The sequence below is a fragment of the Lichenostomus cassidix genome, chromosome Z (assembly GCF_008360975.1).
Source record: "Lichenostomus cassidix isolate B80296 chromosome Z, HeHo_3.0, whole genome shotgun sequence".
NCBI lineage: Eukaryota > Metazoa > Chordata > Aves > Passeriformes > Meliphagidae > Lichenostomus > Lichenostomus cassidix.
Window position 1 is genome coordinate 35,952,978 of NC_139511.1, and position 18,349 is coordinate 35,971,326.

The 18,349-nt window shown below is 38.9% G+C and overlaps 1 protein-coding gene across 1 annotated transcript in view; it reads right to left on the minus strand.

The window, feature by feature from the left end:
- The window catches only part of LRRC2 (leucine rich repeat containing 2), a 75,785-nt gene that overhangs the window by 17,579 nt on the left and 39,857 nt on the right, over window positions 1-18,349 (minus strand). Inside the window, exon 5 of the mRNA XM_085042254.1 lies at window positions 6,610-6,746. Coding sequence (XP_084898380.1) covers window positions 6,610-6,746 — 137 coding nt within the window. The remainder of the gene's footprint in view (window positions 1-6,609; window positions 6,747-18,349) is intronic.

Here is an 18,349-nt window from a genome sequence, read left to right on the forward strand (position 1 = left end):
ATATCAGCCCTGAGCAAAGAAGGACAAGGTGAAATTCTGTCTAAAGGAAATGCAACCAAGCCAAGTTATTGGAAAACCATTTCTGAGACTGAAATATGTACACACAGAAATGTTGGCCAAATTACAGTCAACTGGACATTTCCTAGTGATTTAAAATGAAAAATTTACCAGAGGTTGTCTTCCCAGTGCCAAGTTAAGCCCTTTATTACAGAACTCCTCTCTGCTTTGTGGTCCTGAAAAACCCCCACAAATAAAATTCCATTTTTAACACATCTGATACGTGACCTACGAGTGAGTTCTTCCAGTACCTTATTGGATAGTAAAACCCCTGGGAAATTAATGTGCTGTACATCCGATTGCATTTTTTATTTATAATTGTCACACACATTAAAATAAAAAAAACAAATCGCAATGAAAAGAGACAGGTTTGGAAGCATATGGATTTGAAGAATAACGTTGTGGTAAAAAAGCTGGGTATTTTACATTTCTATTGAGACTGCTGGTATCCCACCTACCAGGTAATGGCTTTGAGATGTGTCAGTCATGGATCACAAAGACAAGAAGTTACAGGAAAATGCCCAGTGGGGACTTATTTGAAGTCTTGCCCACACAAGAATAAATCTTGTGCCTCTGTTCTTCCTGCTAAATGTGTAGTTTTGATGAACAGGACCAGAAGGACAAAAAGAAACAGGACAAAGGAGACTGAAAATTTTCCAGTTGTTGAGTCTCATTTTTAAAATATCAATTGGAATTGTATTGATATATAAAAAATTATTTGTTATCCACTTTCTTCATTAACAAGCTCGGGAGCTGGACCCATGTCAACATCATGAGATTTAACAAGATCAAGGGCAAGGTGCTGCACCTGCAACAGCACAACCCCCCTGTCAACACCACCAGGGGATGAACAGATGGAGAGCAGCCCTGGGGAGAAGGACTTGGGGTGCTGCTGGGTGAGAGGCTGGACATGACCCAGCAATGAGCACTCACAGCCCAGAGAGCCAATCGTGTCCTGGGCTGCATCCAAAGCAGTGTGGGCAGCAGGGCCAGGAGGGCATTCTGCCCCTCTGCTCTGCTCTGCTCTGCTCTGCTCTGCTCTGCTCTGCTCTGGTGAGACCCACCTGGAACACTGCATCCAGCTCTGGGGTCCCCAGTGCAGAAAAGGTGTGGACCTGTTGGAGCAAGTCCAGAAGAGAAACACGGAAATTATCAGAGTAATGGACAACGTCCTCTGTGAGGACAGGATGAGAGAGCTGGGATTGTTTGACCTGGAGAAGGCTCCAGGGGAGATCTCACTGCAGCCTTTCAGTTCTTAAAGGGGGCTTCCAATATAGATGGAGACACTTTTTAGTAGGGCCTGTTGTGATAGGACAAGAGGCAGTGTTTTTAAACTGAAAGAGTTTAGAATTAGACTCGATATAAGGAGGGCATTTTTAATAATGAGGGTGTTGAAACACCGGGACAGGTTCCCCAGAGAGGTGGTAGATACCCTATTCCCGTAAATATTCGAAGTCAGATTGGATGGAGCTTTGAGAAACATGGTCTAGTTAAAGATGTTCCTGCCCATGGCAGGGGGGTTGGACTAGACAATCTTTGCAGATCCTTTCCAACCCAAGCTATTCCATGATTCTATGATTTTCAAAGGTCTTCATGTCTGCACTTGCTTGTATAAGGACTCAGCTGAAACTGTCTGTGCATCAGAAATACAAGATTTAATTTGATTTTTTGAAAACACAGTGTGTTAAAGCAGCCAGAAAATATAACCTTTTAATTTCTCTGAATTTCAAAGATCAGTTTATACTGGATTGACGTGAAAACATAAATATGCACTCCGTTCGACAAATTATTCATATGCTTTAACAGTCACTAATTCTTTCACTTTGGTCTACCCAGATGATACAGGAAACATTCAGATCACTTACTGGGACTGCTCACATGTAGTATTGAACACTGTTCAAAGCAGAATAACTTTGAAAAAAAACCTTTTTCAATTTTTTTTTGTTTCAGAACATCTACTGCCAGCATTTCTGCGCTGTTCCTGGTGGAACTGTGGAATGACTTGCCTGTCCTATGACTGACAGCATGTGCTATACCAGATGGTATGGATGGAGGAAATTAAAAGTTCTTCATCTGCCCTCTCTTCTCATTGAAGCTCCTTTGGGTCACATAGATACTGCTGGCGGCAGCAATATTAGTGGAAGAAAAAAAAGAAGCCCACAGAAAAGATATATCTTTGAAATATCATGCGCAGGAAACTCTAATTGTGTGATTCAGTAAATAACTGTAGAAAGTAATACTTTTTTAAGAAAGTGCACCTGAAAATAAGTTCAGAGCAGTATTTCTACAAACTTTTATCAGAAAATATATTATTTATAATACAGCTTTTATTCCTCGAAGAACAAATTTATTGCACCACCTGCATGATGATGATAGCGAGGAACTCTATCCAGTGGTTAAAACACAAATATTAGCATCATACTAATTCTTAAATTCACATGAAAATATACAAGAAATTTGGAAATAAATCCATCTATTTCCTTCTTTCTGTAGCTACTAATATATAGCCTCCAGTGTAATCAGACTATGCTAAGAGAGGGACTGGATAAGATACAGGACATGCCTCTCCTGAGCATGTTAGCTAGAAGAAAAAAGTAATCTCCTCCTAAGAGACTTACAAGCTATGTGCCATATTAGGGAGGATTGTGCCCTAAGCCTCGCAGTGTACTTTCCTCTGCTAAACTTTGTTACTGAGGTCTAGAGGTAGCTGTTACAAACTGGCTGCATAAACATAATGCCATGTAGGTTCCCTTTTCTAACATTTACATTTACATTTTATTTCAATTTATATTTCCACTCATGTCCAGAAGAAGATGTTATTAATTTGCAAGTATGGCTAATGCAGATTTGAATTCAACTGCAGATCCATAAACTTTTTCTGCCAAAAGTTTACTTTCAACTTATACTAATCAAATACTGATGTTAACTGTAACTTTTTAATATCAAAAAATCTTAAACATCCAACAGTAGAATAAATAAAAATGAATTTAAAAGTAGACATTCAAACAGATAGTCCTTCTTTGGACATAATATAAAATGGTATGAAATCCTAAACCTCGAGAAAATAAAAGATGAGGTCATACATCATCAATTCTTTTCATGAAACATCAGATAACCTCATTCTAAGATTTAGTGAGATGGTTTGCAGAGTGCTGAAAGTGGCATTTTCAAACAGAAAAAGAGCTTTCCATTAGAAATGAACCAGACAAGTGAGCAGTGTGCTTTCCTCCTGATGTTATGGCACTCAGCATGTCCCTCAAGGAACAGTTCCAAAGCACACCCAAATAGAAATACTGAAGTCCAGGCACTGGACATACATGTTCCTAATAGGTTGATACAGTTACTCCATGAGGTACATTAGGATAAGAAAAATGTTATGGTTTCAGATGGAGTGTCTCTCTGGCCATTACTCTATGTAAAAATGCCAAGGCAAAATTACTTTCATCATATCTACTGGGCAGCGGCTTGCCTTTATTATTTTTGACTGTTTCACACTGAAGAATACTGATGCTGGTCTTACACACTGCTTTAATCTTCCCTGAAGAAACTTTTAAGGATTTGAAAGTCAAATAAAAATTTAACTTCCTAACAGTGGATAAACAGGAAATATTATTTATCAACACTCTATGTTATGTTTTGTATTAGTTGCCAAGATTTTTCTTTCTTCCTGATGTTGTAAAGGGAAACCATTCTCCTATCAAAACAGTTTGCAGATATTTGCTTGTTTATAATCTCCGGTTCTCAGTACTCATACCACAGCAGAGACATGACCAGCACTTATGAGCATTTCACTCAATTAATGGATGTTAGCAACAATTGTGTTAGACAATAAATGATATAACTTGAGGTCATAACTACTTGTATTGCTTGTCCATGACAAGGTGCTGGCAGTGTGGGGAATTCAGGGTGGTCTCTGTGGGAAGACACCAGGGGCTGTCCCAAATGAACACCAACACTTCCAGATGTCTCCAACGGACCCAGCACAGGACACAGCCATGCTCCTCAGTGAAGAGTATGCTGCCATTCTAAAAACTTGTTTAAGAAAGGGTGAAAAAATCCACCAGAGAAAAGGGGTGAATGAAAAAAGTGCTAAAGTACAGGAGGAATAGCAAGTCAGAGCAGGAGGAGGAGGAGGTGCTGCATGGAGGAGTAGATCTCCACACTACGGCTCATGGAAGACTCATGCTGCTGCAGATGTATACCCCTGAAAAAAGCTCAGCCTGTGGGGAACCCACACGAGGGGAAAACCAAAGTGTGAGGAGGAAGAAGTAGTAGCTATAAACCACTGTGTACTGGCTGTAACTTCCCTTGCCTCCCTGCACTGTGCAAGGATGGAAGAGGAATCTGAAGTGAAGTTGACCTCAGAAGAGAGGGGAGGAAAGATTTTGTTTTAGTTTTTTTCTTACCACTCAAATCTATATTGACAAATATTAAATTAATCTTCCCAAAGTACAATCTGTTTTGCCTACAAAAGTAAATGAGAAACAATCTCGCTGTCTTTTATCTTAAACCATGAGATTTCTTAAACCGTTATATATATATAAATATATATATATATCCCAATGGCATGCTGAGAAGGGAGATGAAGTGAGAAAAGGGTGTATTTGCTTATTAGCCAAACCTTGACCACCACTGTCTTTCTGTTTTCCCTCTTTAGACTGTTCAGACCAATTCAATATTTTAATTCATTAAAGAGTTTCCTGCCAATCATTATAACCATTTGTCCATCTGAGATTCAACATCAGACACCCATTACGTTAGCAAGGATATTGATGCAATTGTTCTGAATAACATGAGCCATATTGAGTATGCCAAAGGCCAAAAACTTTGCAGCATTTCAAATCATTTGACAAAAGTGCTCCTTTAATTGAATGTTCAGCTTCCAAAGCTGCCCTTGAAATGTTGATTCTGGGAAACTAAATTTCTAATCTAAATCAAAAGAGCTTATGTAGCCTACCTCCCAGATCACTACAAATATAAATTGAGTTCCAGCCTCTAGAGAAACACAATAGATAATGTCAGTACTTTTCTTCTTGACCTTTTGTGCCATACTAGCATGAAGTTGCTTGCAGTTTTTGCTGTTATATAAAGTTATTTGTACAGCTCCAATTTTTTTCCATAGCTTTTAAGTGAACCATTATGCAGTAACCTATACTCGGTTTTGTGGCTTTCAATCTCGTTGAATAGGAGACTTTCAGAAGGGAACAATATTTCTGAGCTCTCCAAAAGAAACACTGATCTCTTAGGACTCAGCCCTGGGAAGATTTACATGCACAGATAGGTTTACAAGCAAAGGCTACCCATAATGCGTAAATATGGATAAACCTTTGCACTACAAGACCTCTGCAGGCAACTGGGAAAATACTCAATTATTTTAACATACTGGTGACTGAGGGTAAATTTACCATCTACAGGCTTGAATATACTCACTTTTCTAAGATAATTTTATTTAATTCCTTTGCCTGTTCAGGACATGACTTTCTGATTCCATTATGGTTCCTTTTTACCAGTTAAATTCTACCTATTTTGTTCCCTCGTTTTGCTATCCAAAGAAGGAAGAGAGGAAGGAGAAATGAGACCTGCAGTGTTTATTCTGTTGCTAGCATCTCTTTGCCAGGTCCACTTATGATGGGAAGGTTCACTCTTTGTTTCTATATCATTCACACAATTAACAATTCTTTTCAGATAAACAACTTTACTATGAAAAGTCAGAGGAGAAAATTAGTTACTATTACTTTCCTCAGAAGAGAACATAAGCAGGGCTCAATCAGACCTCACATAAGTTTAATCCACTCCAATATTGCCTGTGAATCACCAGTAACAGATGTTTAGAGAAAAAGTAGGAATCAGTAAAGAGAAGCCTGACCCTTTTCCTTTAAGATCCCCCACTACATCCCCCCAGAAATCAGGATATTAAGAACCTGAGAAATACAGATGACAGCTAAAATTGTGGTTAGGTACCAGCCAATGATTTTATTTCTCCCTGACAATATGTCTCAGAGCAGCTGTGGCAGAGAGCAGTTATGCAGCCAACAGAAAAAAAAAACAATGGTGGGAGATCTTTTCTCAGTCTGTTATATATTCATGCCACTACTCACATGTAATATCCTTTTCAGAGAGATATTTGTAATCATAGCAAAATGCAGTACTGTTTATAGGACTCTCCATACTGTTTTTAAAGGAAAACAGACACTGGGAACAAAAAAAGTATGTATGTGAATTTGACTATCAAGTTACACTTCATTTTTACAGAAAATAGCTGTTTGCAGTCTTCTGCTTATTACCACTGGCCAAATGTCCTTTAGGATCATGTCCTCCTTCATATATCAGAATATACACAAGTAAAACTTAGTCACTTGAAAACCAAAACAAAGTACCTTGGCCCTATTCAACTGCTTCTAAGGCATTTTCAATGATTGTACTAGTAAAACATTACTGCTAAAAAGTGCAAGGAATGTGATTCAATCTGTTAATAAAAGATTTGAACACTGTGATAAAATACCTTTTAAGCCAAATAAAAAAAAAACATGGAAACAAATATAGTTATCTTACTTCAAATGGGAGCTCTGTTATTTCCATATTTCCAGACAAATCCAGTTTTTCTAGATTCTCACAATCACCCAGTTCTGGAGGAACTGACTTCAAATTATTGAAACTCACATTGAGCACTTTGAGGTTTATTAAGCAGCCTGTTAGGGTAAGATAATTCAAATCAGTGTACTTTAAAAAAAAAAAAAAAAGGAAAGAAAGAAAAGAAAAAAGGAGAAAGTAAAAATAAAAGGTATACTCAGTTTAGCAAAGTGAAAGCCCCTTATTGTGATGATGAGTAAGAATAATAAATATTTTCTGCAGTGATCACTAATATTTGAGGAGTTATAATGCCCCTTAATCAGCAATGGTTTTGGTGGGAGTTCGAAAGAAGGTAGCAAACACTTGCAAGGTCTTGTTTCTTCCAATGATGAGATACCTCTTGACCTCAGTTGAAAGCAGAGAAGTTGGCTTTTGGTTTGGCCATTGCAGAAAATTTTCCTGCCAACCGAAAATCATCTTAGCAACTTTTATACAACCTGTTCATTGGGAACAATCACTCCTGCTAAACTTACTATATCAAGAATTCTGCCTTTAGTATCCTGCATTTCATACTTTTGATTATAAAAGATAATGAATGTGTGTCTGTTTCCCTTTATTTTCTTTATTGTGATTTATCATACCTATTGGCTTAATTTTAAGGCCATTATAATATTCTAGGCTACATTTAGTCACAAAGTGTTTTGTTTCTTCAAATTGTAACATTACATAACCTTCAGCAAAAAAAAAGGGTTAGAAACATCATTAAAATGCATGATCCCGAAAAAATGCAAGTTATACTGTGATATAATCAAAGGGGAAGGAATTTGCATATATCAAATAGCCGATGTGTTAGCAAAGGAATAATTAAATACATAGAAAAATGAGAACATTTTATGGAAAGCCCTGTATTACATGGATGATCACAGAGATGCAGAGCCCTTAAATGGTTTCAGTTGGAAGGAACCCTCAAAAATCATTTAGTCCAAAACCCTGTCCAACCTGACTGAACACTTCCCATGATGAATCATCCACAATTCATTCAGGCATACTGTTCCAGTGTCACATCACCTTCATCATAAAAAATTTCCTATGTCCAATGTACATCTACTCTCTTTCAGTTTGAAGTCATTGTCCCTTGTCAGTACAGGCACTGGAAAAAAGTCTCCCTCTATCTTTCTCATAAGCCTGGTTTATATGTTGAAAGGCAGTAATAAGGTGCCAGTGGAACCTCCTCCAGTGTAAACAATCCCAACTGTCTCAGCTTTTCCTCTTAGAAGTGTGCTGGACCCGTGACAATCTTCATGGCCCTCCACTGAAGGCGCTCCAACAGGCCCATGTCTTTCTTGTTCTGGAGGCCCCAGGACTGGATGAATTACTCCAGCTGGACTCTCACAGTGATACCCTCCCTTCAACCTGTTGGTCACACTTCTTTTGATGCAGCTCAGGATATTCTTTGCTTTCTGAGAGCTCATATCCAATGCTCATTTACCAGTATTCTCAAGACTTTCTCTGCGGGGCTGTTCTCAATCCATTCATCCCCCACTCTGCGAAGATATTGGAAATTGTCCCAGCCCACGTGACAGACTATAGCATTCAGAAGGAAATGCAGAAGTGAGAAACATAATTCAGCAGCTGGAAATTGGGAGAAAACAATTTCATGTTTCAAAAGGCTCTCAAAGAAGACTAGATATTGGAAAACCAAGGCAAGATATACAGGATTCACAATCATATATTATTTCAGAGTCCTGGATCTGGTCACAACAGGGTTAATTTTTCCAGGAGCTGATATAGGCCGTGGCTGGGACCCAGAGGTTATTCTATACCACTTTACATAATTTTCAGGATTGGGAGAAAGGGACTTTCTTCAAGGAAGAAGGGGTTCTGGTTCTATCATGTAACCATGGCAGATGGAGCCATATGGTTTATTAATTTTCTATTATCAGGGTTTTTTTCTGTGTGAATTGCTTCTTTTTTTGTACCCTCTGTCATTAGCATTGTGGTTGTTATTGTACATTCTATTAACTTATTGCTGTTTCCAGTAAATTGTTCTTCTCTAAATCTGTAATCTTTGCCTTTTGTGCCTCCAATTCTCTCCAGAGTGCTGCAGGGAGAGGAGGAGGGGAAAGCCAGGGAGTGAGATGGAGTAGTACGTGGTTTGAAGAGTCTCAGTGGGGGCACTGAATTGGGGGATACCATTCCTAAACCATGACAATCAGTCTTCTATTTACAATCAATTTTATTTAATGATTCTGGTGTTTCATTAGATTTGGATGACATTGGAGTGCACAAGACAAGTGCTCAAGTCAGTGTCATAATAGTGAGCTTATCCTTAAGACATTAACACTTAAACTTCTTCCAAAGCAAATGTTGGTTTAGAGTTGCTCACATTTTGCAATCTGTGGAAAGCCTTACCAGAGGCTGCTGGTGCTTCCACAGAAAAGGATATAGCAGTTGAAAGTCCTACATTTTTCCCTGAGAAATTGCTGTTGTCAGAGCCAGAGACATGCAATCTGATGGTCAACACTAGCAGCCACCAGATCACACAGCATTTTACATAAACACTGTCATTTCCCTTGGACAGAACATTGTCTTCAAATGATGATTGGACCACCCACATCATCTCACATGTGGCAGACAAGACATAGATTGTGAGAATTCTGTTATATTAATCTCTATTGGTTACAACAAAAAAAAATAGACTCTTCCACTCAGTTCCTCACAGTTTCAGCTCTGCCAGAAACAGAAACTGAGGTGTATTTCAAATTTCAGCTGTCTTTCTAGGATGGTGATCTTCTTTTCCTTTTCTGTAAGCTGCTGGTTTAGTTAAAAAAACAGAAGGAAAATTTTCTGTGAGACTACAACTGGCATTGTTTTTACACCACACTGCTATCTGACAAGGGTCATTGGCATAATAAAACTAATTTAATGGTGCCGATGTATGAACTACTTTATTTCCATAATTTTAAGCACCTAAAAATAATAGAAGTTTAGTCTACCCATCAGGAAGCCTTACCAGGTGTAGTATCATGATGAAGATATTATATCACATGCTAAGTGTCACAAACATGAATTTACCACTTCATTGCAGCAAAATAATCACTGAAACATAAATGTCTTTAAAACAGAGATTCAGAAAATCACAGTTTATTTACCCAATCAATTAATTCCTTGGGAAAGAAGAGCAAATCCCATTGGAATGAAAAAATAACTGTTTGTTCACTAGCCCTGGAATATTTTGCCTGTTCTTTTAGCACTGGAATATTTTATTGGTTCTATCGGGAATGGAGTTTATGTTTCTCATAGCAACTCATATGGTGCTATGTTTTGGATTTGTGACCAAATAATGGTAAAAACTGAACAGTGCTAACACAGCAGAAAAGCCACTTGTTTCTCACTCTGCTGCCACAGTGAGTCAGCTAGGAGCAGGCAAGAGGCTGAGAGGGGACAGGGCTGAGGCACTGGATCCAAATTGACCAAAGGAATATGCTAGAGTGTAAAAGGTCACATTCAGCAGTAAAAGCTGGAGACAGGGGAGGAATGGGAGGGAGTTTTCCAAGGTCCCTATTGCTCAGGGACAGGATGTGGATCAATTTGTGGTGAGTGAGTGCTTTCACAACACTGGTTTGTTTACATCATTTTCACTTATTAAACTGTCTTTATCCTGATGTATGAGTTTTCTCACTTTTGTGTTTCCCTTTCTCTCCCCATCCTTCTGTGGGAGGCTGAACTGCAGGGGACTGAGCAAGCTGTGTGAGGCTTAGCTGCCTATGAGTGTTAACCCACAACAGATGTAGTTGTTAATTTTTCAGTCTCTGAAATTTCTAACTCTCAGTTCCATTAGTAGCTGGAGAACTAATGCAGGCAGGGCATCTAGGGTTACCATCATGCTAGTCACCCTCTTGTCTAACTGTGTTCAGATGGTCATCTCTGACGCATTAGAGATATGCAGCAGAAACACTTATGAAAAGAAAATCACAAAAAATGTAGCAGCCTTCCTGAGTACTGTGATGGACTCGAGCACAGCTTCTCCATCTGACTTTCACAGCATTGACCATGTATGTAAATGCTCCCAGTATGGCTTGCAGGTATGAGAAAAAAAATAAGTAGGAAATGCATCATATTTTTTCTTGTGATATATAATCTCTCTCTAACCCAACAGAAGGTCATTACAGAATCTACAGTCAATTTACAGTAATAGCTGTGACTAAGATTATGAAAATTACTGGAAAAAGCCATGAATCTTGCAACTGAATTTAATTTCCATAACAAACTCAGGGCAACACAGATGAATGGGATGAATTTTGCCAAGATATGCCTGCAGGGAGAAATCTCTTGGAATTCTGTATAGGGGCTATTTTTCACCTGTGGGGTCTGCAGAGGATTAAGTTATGCCACCTGACAAGTGAGCAGTAGTCAAACATTAACAGCCCCTCTACGATGATAAAACATATATAAGACTAACCAGGATCTCCTGGATAAAATCCTTACATGACTACATAATCCCCTTTTTTTATTTATCATGTTCCATTTTAAAAGGAGTTTATTTTTTACATCTGCTACTGTCATGGAAAAACATAGTTACTGAGTTTCATAATTTTCTTTATTTTTGGATAGTCTTCAGATTGCTAGCCTAAATTTATTCATGGAAGTACTTTAACCATTAATTCTTTTGTCTGTTTTATCTTTAATTAGCTCTTTCCCTTCTCTGGTGTTTACTTCTGTGATGTTTTCATAGGTAACAGACATATTAGAATTTACTTTGCTAGCCTGAATAAGCAATTTTTTCTAATCCCTGCTGACAAAATAAAAATTCACCTCCTTAAATGATCCTAATAGACTTATTTTGCATCTGTTCTCATCTAAAATTACTGGATAGTCCTCCTGTGACTGTTAGATTTGGAATTTCATTTCTTCATTTTTACACTTAATGATCTCAGAGTTGCTGCACAAAAACTGGATACATGACCTTGAACTTCACAATTGTGGATTTAATCTCTCTATTTTTTCAGAAGCCTGTCTGCTCATCAACCTTTCCATATTTCCATGTGTTTTGCAGTGACAACAAACAGCCCAACTTTCTCAGCAGAAAATATCAGTAACCTGGTTCCTCAAAATTACTAAATTATAAAGTCAAGACTGATCCTTGAAAAACTCCACAAATCACCTTCCTCAAGACAAATACCTCCTCTTTCCAAAAAAGCACATTTTTGCCTCTGGTTTAATAAGTCTTTCGTTCATTTTTACAATTCTAATCAAAGTCCATTTTGTTAGATTCAAACATCCATTTTCCATAGTTCTTTGCATCAAATACAGAGATATTCATGGAATACCAGGCAGAAAAGATCTACTACTTGAAACTCAATCATCTTCTCAAAAGAAAGATAGAAACCTAATGAGTTGGGAATAACTTGCTTTTCCTTTATAAATTTTTTATTTCAACCTAGTTTCCATTCAGCACCACATCTTTAATTACTCCTTCATCTAAATAACTTTTTAAATTTTTTACAACCAGCAATCTACATAAGGATAGAGTTAGGCTGTATGACCTGCCAAAATGGTTATCCAGATTACCAACTGAGATGTGTTAAGATAACTTTGTTAGAAATAGAGCAAAAATGTATGACTATAAAACAACATTCATGAAAACTAAAGATTCTCAGATCCTGTGCCTTGACTGAAGGAGCACATAATTGTGGAGCACTGAATCCCAAAATAGTCTTCAAATAACATAGACATTGTCAGCTGGAGGAGGGGGAATAAGAAGGGTGGTAAGGCAGTATGTATGATTTTCACTACCCTGAAATTTTCATTTAGGGGTTTATTAACTTCTTCTTAGTGCAGAAGTTCTCCATTGCCTTTGGTATGCTGCCCAGTCAACATCAGGCTTAATGAGCATTCAATACAGCCATTGAGGCAGCTGTAGGAGGGCAGAAAGGAGGTGACATCCCTTCCATGACTTCAGAGATGTAGAGCAGGGTTTGACTCCCACACATGCTACATATACATTCAAATAATATTCAAGCACAACTTCTAAATTGAAAGTAGTAATAGCAAAATCATTGCTGCTACAATACTGCTCTTGACTATGCTTAATGTCACTGAATTTTCATTTCTATAAAATATGCAAATTCTACAATTAAACAGCTAACATCTCTGTGCTTTCCACAGAGAGGCAGTAAAAGCCATAATGAAATCCATGGTCTCCCTGAAAGTTTCACAATTAAGATTTATTTTCTCCTAGATGGGAGATGCAATATCATAGTTGTTGCCTTAGATTGCATTTATTCACAGTTTAAATTTTTAATTCATTTAAAAAAACCCTGAACTGGTACTTAAATTCTTTAATTTCTTATATGCAATGCAGCATTTTAATAATGGTAATACATCTTCACATTTAACACAAGCCTACGTTAGAGAACCTAGCAAGGTGTCAGAGACAAAATAAAGATAAGGTTATAGAATGCCCTTATTGTCTAAGGATCCCATTCAATGCAAATGTAGATCCACTTGTGCAAACTGTAGTAAAACATTAGGCAAATTTTTACATTAATCTGCAATCATACAGTCCTTGAATTATGGAATGGCTTGGGTTGGACAGGACCTTAAACATCATCTATTTCCAGCCCCAGAGCCATAGCTAAGGTCACATTTCATTAGACTAAGGTTCTGAAAGCTCCATCCAACCTGGTCTTTAACACTTCCAGGGATGGAGCATCCACAGCTTCTCGGGGCAACCTGTTTCAGTGCCTTACCACTCTCACAGTAAAGAATACCTACCTAATATTTAATCTAAACCTACCCACCTTAAGTTTATGGCCATCACTCTCTGTCCTGTTACTACCTGTTGCTGCCCTGGTAAACCATTCCTACCCAGCTTTCTTACAGGCCCCCTTCAGGTACTGAAAGGTCACAGTAGTGTTACCCCAGAGCCTTCTTTCCTGCAGGCTGAACAAGCCCATTTCTTTCAACCTGTCATCATAGGGGAGGTGCTCTATCCCTCTAATCATCCTTGTGTCTCTCCTCTGATATCATTCCAACATGTCCATGTCCTTCCTGTGCTGGGACCCCAGAGCTGGATGCAGTGTTCCAGGTGGGTCTCACCACAGCAGAGCAGAGGGGCAGAATCCCCTCCTGGCCCTGCTGCCCACACTGCTCTGGATGCAGCCCAGGACACATTTGGCTCTCTGGGCTGTGGGTGGATATTGCTGGCTCGTGCAGAGCCTCTCAGCCATCAAGTCCTTCTCGGCAGGGCTGCTCACAATCTGTTCATGCCCAGCCTGTGCTGATGTCAGAGTGTGCCTCAACCCAGGCACGACACCTCACACTTGGTCTTGTTAAACCTCACAAGATGCGTGAGTCCAGTTCGTGGGGTCATGTCCAGGTCACTCTGGACGACAGACAGATTAACCTATCCTTCAGACAGGTCAACCATACAACTCAGCTGGGCGTCAGCTGCAAATTTGTTTGAGGATGCACTCAAACCCACTGCCTACATCATAGACGAAGAGTTTGAATAGCACTGATTTCAATACAGACCCCTGAGGCACACTGCTTCTCACCAATGTCCATCCAGACACTGAGTTCTTGACCAGTACCCTGGGAATGAGACCATCCAGCCAATTCCTCATCCACTGAACAGTCCACCTATCAAATCCATGTCCCTGCACTTTAGAGAGAAGGGGTTTGTGGCAGACCATGTCAAAGGCCTTACTGAAGTCCAGACAGATGACAAGTTAGCCCTTGTCTTGTCCACTGATAAAGTCACCACATGGTAGAAGGTCACTATGTTGATCAAGCAGGAATTTTCCTTGCTGAAGCTATGCTGGTTTTCTCAAACCATCCCCCTAGCCTCTATGTACCATAGCATAGCTTTCAGCAGAATCTATTTCATGATCTTCCCAGGGACAGACCCCAAGATCCTCCTTTCTATGTTATTCTAAAATGGGTGCAATGTTTCCTGTTTTCCTGGGACTTTACCTCACTGTCATGACTTTTCAAATGTCACAGAGAGTGCCTTGGTGGCTACATCAGGCAGTTCCCTCAGGCCTCTGGGATGCACCTCATCAGTTCCTTAGACTCAACTATATTCAGGTTCCTCAGGTGGTCATGAACCTTTACTTAGAGTGCAAGTGACTTAACTCCCCCAGTCCCTTCCTTCACTCAGGAAGCATGAGAAGAGATGTTGCATTGAAAACTGAGTAAAAAATCCTCATAAAAATAGTCAACTTGCAATACCAGTGTTTAATACTGCCTCTTCAAAGAAGGAATATAAACAAAATTTTCCTCTTTCATACAAGACTGAGCTGTTGGACAAACACTGAATGCTGAATAAATGACAAAGGTAGTAGATGAGTTTACAGTTCCTCAGAAGTAGATGGCATTTAAGCTGAGAATTGTGAGTTTCTTCTTGGAAACTCACAAAACATATTAGGAATCTTATTAATGGAAAAGGTTATTTTAGGTATCTAGAAGTCATTTAAAACTGTATTACTAATAGTTTTCCCCTCTGAGTTCTAGAACTTTGGATAAATGGTATGCAAGAATGAAATTTTACACTGTGAAGTAGGAAAGAGACAAAAAAATCCCTGTGATTCTTATTAAAATATGTTTCAAAAGCAGTTATTTTTAATCTTAAATATTTGGAAAATGAAAAATGTGAGAGAACAAGGTACAAATATTTTATTAACAGCTCTGAGATGTTTAATGAATAATTTGTGAGACAAAAAAAATCCTGATATAGCCTTACAATCCCATCCCAGCATAAAGCCTTTGGGATCACATGAAACTGCAGTTCACTACTTCCTATGTGAATATGACAATACATTGTTGGATATTTTCATTTATAGCAATTACTAATGTACTAGCACTAATTTATACACAGCAACTGCACTGCAGCCACAAAGTCAAAGACAGAGCTGATATCTCACTCAGAAGTAAAAAAAAAAAAATCTCCTGGCTACACCCCATTCATTATTTTTTTCTGTTATTCCTAGACAAACCAGATCTCACCACTTTAAGACAGAGAACTCCATTCTGCACTTCTCTTTTTTTTTCACATGATTCCCATTGAAATATTTGCTGTTACACAAAAAAGTATCAAGTCAAAAGTATTCTCAACTGTCTTCAGTTACAAATTTGGTCTTGTTCAAGTACATATATGACTATAAAATTGAAACATCTGATAAGAGATTCGAGTCTTTCTACTCTGATTCAGAGTGGAGTACTATCTTCTAAATCTGGTAAAACAGGAGTGTGAACTTCAATATTCCAAAACTTCTACTGCAGCATTATTTTTTTCAATGAAAATATTCTTACCACCTCATGTTTTCTCATACCTTTACCTCTGGTGAGCATCAAAAGTCATCCCAATATGGCTCACCAGGTTATCCTCTGCTGGATGATTTGTTGATCTAAACTTGACTTCAATTCTGTCTGAAGATTACACATTCAACAAGATGCATGTCACTGCCAACATCAACTATCTGTCATTACTCTCAAGTACATTTTAGCTGTGATATTTACCTAGTTATTGCAGTTTTGTAGACAGAAGACAAACTGATTAATACCTTAGCACTTAACTTTTCCATACACCTTAACTTCTGATTTAACACCCAGTCCTCACTCCTTGCTTAGATAGAGCTCCAAAATCAAACCCACACTGATTATTTTCCATGTGAAAATTTAGTAGATAAATTGACTAAAGTATGAAAGGTTTCATTTTGAAGCAGTACACAAAAACTTCAAAATATCCAGGACTTTTCATAATATTGTCTTATGAAAATAATTAACATTTCCAATACACACTAATGTGTCTGTCTCTGTATGCATATATACATGAAATAAAAGCACAGCTATTTGCAATCATGTACCCCTACACCTAAACAAAGAAAGCATTACACAAATTGAGACAAAACTTCTCTGTAAATTATGCCTTTGCAAAAAGGGCAGTTCTGCTGCCATATTATCAGGTGGCCTATCAACACAGGACATTCAGTAAGACTGCAAAAGATCAGGAAGTTTTGGTAAAAATGTGCTGAACTGTTCAGTTGCACAGCCTTGGAGTACCTTTTTTGTATTATTTCTTTTAGAACTACATCCGTGAATATGTAGAATTCTTGAAAAATAAAATTTCTGAACAAAAGTTAAGAGGAGGATGGTGAGTGTTATAACACTGCGTCTGAGGGAAGGCCTACAGCAAACAATTTTCTAACATTCTCTGGCCCTTCCAGGCAAACATTTACATAAAAAAAACAGCAACAAAAACATTGAAAGGAAAAAATCATGGGTATAAGCTAGCAGGATAAACATATTGGAGGGAAAGTGAATAAATGGGAATAACATAAAAGCTACTGATGAGCAGAAATCACATCATTTCAATGCAATTGAAAGAACAGTGATTGCTACTAGAAACACTGAGACTTTTTCCTCATTTCCCAAAAAATATCTCATACTGGCTCTACATTACCCTCTACTAGAACAATGTACTTGTCATCTGGTCACCAGTGGTGTTCCCCAGGGCTCAGTGTTTGGGCCAGGCATTTTTACAGTCTCTGTTGTTGTTCTGGATGTGGAGATTGAGCGTCTCCTTAGCTTGCAAACAACACTAAGTATTGGCCAGCTACAGGATAGGAAAGATGTTCCGAGTCATCTGGACTGGTTGAATCAATGTGCTGAGGGCAGTTGTATGAGGTTCAATAACACAAAGAGCTGAGTCCTGCCCTTGGGTCACAGCAGCCCCATAAAGCACTACAGGCTTGGGGAAAAGGAGCAGGAAATCTGCCTGGCAGGAAAGGACCTGAGAGTGTTGGTTAACAGTCAGTCAAATATGACCCAGCAGTGTGCCCAGGTGGCCAAGAAGGCTAAAGACATCCTGGCCTGTATCAAAAATAGTATGGCCAGCAGGACCAAGGCAGTGATTGTCCTGCTGCTCTCAGCATGGGTGATGCCATACATTCATCCTGTGCTCAGTTCTGGGCCCCTGTCCTGGCTTTGTCCAGGACAGGGCTAAATTTTGCAGGAGGGGGCATTGCTAATACCAAGAAGGTATTCTATATCACCTCCCATCATTTTTCAGGGGTGAGGGAAAGGGTCCCTTCCAGTCAAGTAAGTGTGGCTGTGTATCACTGCTGTGATCTGTTACTGACATTCTAGCTGTTTCCAGTAAATTGCTCTTATTTGAACCTATCATCTTTACCTTCAGTACCCCAAATTTTCCTCTCCACACTACCGAAAGGGGAGAGGGAGAACGAGAGGGAGAGCGAGAGGGAGAGCGAGAGGGGAGTGAGCCCCACATGGTTTGGAGTGCTTCAGTAGGAGCATTAAATTGGGGAATACCACTTCTAAACCATGACAGCCCCAGTGCCTTGAGGTGCCCTCCAGAGAATGGGGAAGGGTATGGAGTACAAATATTTGAGGAGCAGCTGAGGGAGCTGGGGTTGTTGATCCTGGAGAAAAAAAAGGTGAGGGGCAACCATATCACTTTCTACAACTACCTGAGACGTGGGTGTAAAGGGTGAGAGTCAGTTTCCTTTCTGGCTTGAGAAGTGGGAGAAGTGACAGGCTGAGAGGAAATTACCTCAAGTTGCACAAGAGGAGGTCTAGATTGGGTACTACAGAAAAAATTCTTCACTTAAAGATTGGCCAGGCATTGGAACAGGCCGCTTAAATAACAGGTAGAATTACGACCCGTAAAAATACTAAAAAAAATGTGTGCATGTGTCAC